Source organism: Dinoponera quadriceps, unplaced genomic scaffold (genome assembly GCF_001313825.1).
Source record: "Dinoponera quadriceps isolate SergipeBrazil2010 unplaced genomic scaffold, ASM131382v1 scaffold3290, whole genome shotgun sequence".
Taxonomy (NCBI): Eukaryota; Metazoa; Arthropoda; class Insecta; order Hymenoptera; family Formicidae; genus Dinoponera; species Dinoponera quadriceps.
The window spans coordinates 1-5,389 of NW_014558496.1; the positions used below are offsets into that span (position 1 = coordinate 1).

Sequence of the window (5,389 nt, forward strand, 5' to 3'; positions counted from 1 at the left end):
TATTTTCAACGTTGTGATTGAAAATCAAGCATCGTTAGCGCGCGAAATCGATTTGCGCTTCACTTTCAACCTCGATCGCCTCGATCACATTAAATCCACCGCGTTCATCGCGATAACCGGGGAAAATTACAGGTGACTCGTCGTCGTCTACATTACATTAAATTTGCAGAGAGCGCGATAAATAATTCACGTTCAGCACGCGCGGCTCTCGCATGCTTGATCGCAACTTTCTGCGCGCGCGATAGCATCTCGGCGTGTGTGACTCGGTCAAACAACAGTACAGCCCCACGGTGTAGAAAAAGCACCACGTCGGCACGCGTCAAACGGACAGTTCGTATGCGAGACATTTTGCAGCAACTGTGGGAGAGTACGAAGAGAAAAAAAAGAACTGTACACATGTAACAGTGGTTCCGGTCCTCCGTTAGCGTCATGTTACCGAAGATCTCGCGTGGAGGAGAGACGTCACGCGGTGAAAAGGATCGTGGTGGGTCACGCGCAGGTCTCGAGGAAGGCGAGCAAAAAAAGATCGCTCGAGAATGTCAATGCGAAATTGCGGGACGATCGTTCGGCAAACGAGAGCGCGAAGTCGATCGCTCGTAGATTTCTGCAGGAATATCTGCAGGACAGTTCGGTGCACGGCATCAAGTACCTCAGCAACTTGCCGATACGGGCCAGCATCGTCGGAAAGGTCTGCTGGGCTCTGGTCATGATCTGCAGCTTCGCGTGTAAGTCTCATTCGTAACTTCAGCACACGGGGTGTCTGAATTGATTGAAATAACACCAATCGTGTACATGTAAAAACAAACCAAAAATTCGTATCAATGAAAGACTCATATTCTCATATATATGTAAGCAAGAATATATAATCTTATACGAAGATAAAATTTGCTCTCACATGAAATTCCATATAATTCTTTTCAAAATATATTCTTGTCGTATTCAAAGATAATTTTCACGATTTGAGAGGGAAATTACTGGAATAGGAAGAATCCTGCTTTTGCACCAACCTGCCCGACTAAGAAAGTGACAGCAAATAGCGTCTTGATAACGTCTTAATGGTGGTCTTCGGCATCAATCAAGACGTCTTTAAGATGTGTCATTTGACGTCATCTTGTTAGCTAGGCGATACGCTCTCGAACAGTCGCTGCGGTTACGAGGTTAAAAGACCGTCGAGACTCATCGCAGTTTCAAAGCGGTCAGGATTCGTTCGCCGTTGTTTCAGTCTTAATCTGGATGGTCAACACCTTCTGGAAGCGTTACACCGCTAATCCGCTTCGCACCGTCGTCGAGTCCTTCCAGGCACCTGTATTCATGATTCCCTTCCCGGCCGTAACTCTTTGTCCTTTGGTACCGCCATTGGCCACGACACGCAGGAAACTACTGTCACGTATGCACGTGCCGGACTACATGGACAACCAAACGGCAATGTTTTTGCTCAAGTATGTACGTGTTCGCGCATTGCGATTTGCAGAGTGATTGGAGATGGTGAGNGTCGGTCGCCGGTCATACGGTTCTCAAAAGTAACACCTGCGGCTAATTTAGGCTGCAATCCACTTGACGCTTTACAGCAAGCATTTCTCAAATATGCCATAATCATAATAGCAAGCTCCGCTCAGAATCTACTTAAGCAGGTTTGGCTATCCGAGTCGCTTCAGTAAAACAAATTTCGGTCAAATAAATAGGAATACTAAATTTAAAAAATGTCCTTTTTTTTATATGCGGCGATCATCGCGGCATTCAATGTGCCAAGCTGACGCCAGTTTAACGCCACGAGCTGCAAAATTTTTCAGATACGGGTCCGCATTTGCGAGCGAGCGCGTCCCCGATGGTAAGAGACACCTGAACAATTTGAGGAAGCTGTTGGATTTCAACAATATGTCGCTGCTGGAAATGTTGAAGTTTCTGCGACCCTGCGAAGATCTGATGGAGTCCTGCTGGTGGGACGGAGTAAAAATGAACTGCAGCGAACTGTTCAGAATGTCTCACTCCTCCCAGGGCATATGTTGCTCCTTCAATTTTTATCTGGAAGATTATATAGGCACCGACAGGTACACGATTATTTCCGCTTATTATTTCTATTCGAATGCTCGAGGTAATGCTAACTTATTAATTTTCTTTTGATTTTATTGCGTTTTATTTTTACTTCGTTTCATTTTATTCCCATGTCTCGACTGTCAGAAATGTGGACAACATTCAGTACCTCAGAACTGCGTACTTCGGGCCGACAAAAGGTCTCGTGCTTACTCTCCATCGGAATATGCTGCGGAACGAGCATGACGGCACCGGCGAGTTCATCAGATACTCGACCAACTCTGTCGGTATTTTGGTACGCAATGTTAACGTTGCACAGTAATTTGAAAGTGAAAATTCTTAGCCAAAACTCGGAATTTTAATAAAAATTCTTTTTTATGTATACGGAAGATGTTCCTCATTTCTTTTTTTTTAGAAGAAAAATAACTATTTGCATGTGATTCAACATTCTTCTCACACAATCACACAACATTTTTCTCACACACTCTCACACATTCACCCAACATATTCTCACACTTCGTTTTAGCGCGCACCCTTATAGAAATTTACACGTGTAACATGCAATTTTAACAGTGTGATAGAAGGTCACTTTTAAGCGAGCAGTATTTTTAGCATCATCTTTACCGATGAGTGATACAAAAATATTAACTGATAATAATTTATGAAAATAACCTTGCACGTTCGTTTATTACATTCTTCGTTAAATGCGTATCCGAAAAAGTTCGGAAGAATCATTGACACCTTTTTCCTTTTTGTTTTCCTTCGAAACAGGTGTATGCCCATCATCCTATGGAGTATCTCGGTCCCATCGCTAACAGACACCTCCTCCAAACGGGACAGGAATTACGGGTAATTGAATAACACAAGCGAAAATTCAAATAATGTGTTTCTGCGAAAAATATCTAAGAAGATGACTCGATCTCTCCGATCGGTGTGCCTGACAGCTTTGCCCAATCTTTCCCCGACAGGTTGCCGTAATTCCAAGTGTCAAGGTGAAGCTCAGCGGATACTCCCGGCGAAACAGTTATGGTGTTCTCGTCCCTGTTCCACTGCGTGGAAGGAAACGCTGCTAAACTGAGGTCGCGTGGAAAAAGAATCGGTTCGCGCAACTGAATGTCCTACATTAAAANCACTGCGTGGAAGGAAACGCTGCTAAACTGAGGTACTTTCCCATGTATCTGTACTCCAATTGCTTCATCGACTGCTCCATCCAGGCCTCCCTCGAGATCTGCGGCTGCGTGCCATTCTACTACGAGCCCGTGGCGGTCAAATATTCGTTGAAGGTAACCAGAAATCGCCGTTTCTTCGTGTTATCATATCTTATTTAGCTTATAAAACACAGCACATCCGGCGCCAATTTAAAACATACTACATATTATTAACGAGCGCACTGAGTGTGCGAATTATTTAACGTATCCGCGACATATGCTTCCGTAGATCTGCGACTGGGAGAATTTCATTTGTCTCTACGAGAACGCGGACAACATACGGGTGATTCAGGAAATCACCATACGAAACTTCACGTGTAAATGTTACTCGCCGTGCAAGGATATGTATTACGATACGCAGGCATCGATAGGCATATTGAACAGACACGAGTCCAATGTCTGGTACATGAAGTAAGTTGCGACTCGTTAATTCCGGGATGTGCACACGTCGTGGTTATGCCGTCAAATACAAATGTCGCGTGGAAAAAGAATCGGTTCGCGCAACTGAATGTCCTACATTAAAATTTGTCCGCGTTATTTCGCCGGTAACGAGATATTTCTCTCAAGATACGTGGCCGTAACGAGTTATTTGGAAAAGCCTGTACAGATCGCAACCCCATGTAAATTCTATCCGAATTTGCGTGTTGCAGCAAAAATCTGACGGAAGCGCAAGCGATCGTAAAAGTGTTCATGAGTTACGAAACCTTCACCGTGACCGACACAATCCCGGTCGCCGACGAATTATACCTGCTAGGTGAGCGATCTCTCATTCGCCCAACGCTCGTCGCTTTGCGACTTCGAGCAAGGAGTAAAAGAGGTATCCCTCCTCGTTTTCTTTCCAGCGTCCGTGGGCGGCATATTCAGCCTCTTCCTCGGCTGCAGTTTCATAAGTGTCGTGGAGATCTTCTATTTCATTGGATTGTACATCCAGTCGTACTCCAATTCGAAGAAATCGAAGTAACCGCCGGGGATCCGGGAAGTAATTTGTCGAAAGGACAGCGTGAACCGAGACAAAAAGCGACGATATTAATATTATGTCCGTCCATTTATTTATCGCGCTCGTTTCGTAACTTTTCGTTATCGCGACGAGACACGTCGTTACGCAACGATCGTGTTGTATTTGCGTAACCGAACAAAACGTGCGGGCCGAAACATCGCGGAATCGCTCCGGCGCTCGAATGCTCGTTAATCGAACTCGTTCTCGTTTTGCCGGAAGTCGAAGGCGCGATCGACGCTAAGTAATACGACCGACGGCGGTACTGCCAAGTGCGCTACCCGCGACGGGTTTTTCGGGACACCGTGTGCCCATCGAAAGCGTCGGCCGGTGGCACGAAAATCTGGAACGATTCGATCTATTTCAAGCGGTTACTGGAGCACCGCCTGTAAACATCTGACACTCCACGCCCGTGGAAATATGTTTGTTACAAGTATCCCCGGCGAACGTCGGTCTTTCCGAGAAACGAAAGGCTCCTCGTCAGCCAGGAAACCCACAGACCGATGGACCGCGAGGACGCATAATCTCGTTGAAGTAGTTGGGTCCGTAGTGAATTTATTTCCTTCGAAATTTTTTTCAAATTTTCACGGGATATCAGTCGAAACACGATGAAACGTCTACACACGCGTGAAAGTTCGAAAGAAAGATTGGCCGAAGCCGAAATAATCGAAGTCAAAGTTAGCTCTATTTACGTGTATCTATTTATAAGTAACTCACAGATATGAAAATGACCTCTGCGATATTACATTTTTTTACGTAAGTTCGATTGATGTTCTCTCGGCTCAAGTATCAAAGCTGTGTATCGTACATCATAAATCATGTTTATAAACATGATTCAGCACAAATCCGTCGAGCCTCTTCACGTTGTATCAACCGTTATTTATCTAACGGTATTACCACGGACCAACTACTTTAACCTTCGGTACTTCCTCGTTCCGATTGCGTAACGCAACACACTAATTCTCGTACTTACGTATCTCGTTTAATGTGCATTTCGTCAGCCGCACACCTGCACGCACCTGTCCCGATAGTGTTGGCAATAATGTGAGGATTTCGTACTCGAAATAGCAACGCGGACACAACGAGCGTTCGACGTGGCGATCCGGCGCAAACGAGGATGACAGGTTTACCGAGCGATGTTCGTCATCGCATCAGC

At 45.2% G+C, this 5,389-nt stretch overlaps 1 protein-coding gene and 1 pseudogene across 1 annotated transcript; both read left to right on the top strand.

Annotated features, from left to right (window-relative positions):
- The first annotated feature begins 429 nt into the window (after positions 1-429).
- LOC106749894 lies at positions 430-3,505 on the top strand (annotated as a pseudogene).
- LOC106749851 (sodium channel protein Nach-like) lies at positions 3,172-4,481 on the top strand. Its single transcript, XM_014629709.1, has 4 exons — positions 3,172-3,314; positions 3,469-3,650; positions 3,890-4,218; positions 4,456-4,481. Exons 1-4 carry the CDS (start codon positions 3,204-3,206, stop codon positions 4,479-4,481), a joined length of 648 nt encoding a protein of 215 aa, XP_014485195.1. The 5' UTR covers positions 3,172-3,203.
- The last annotated feature ends 908 nt before the right edge of the window (positions 4,482-5,389 follow it).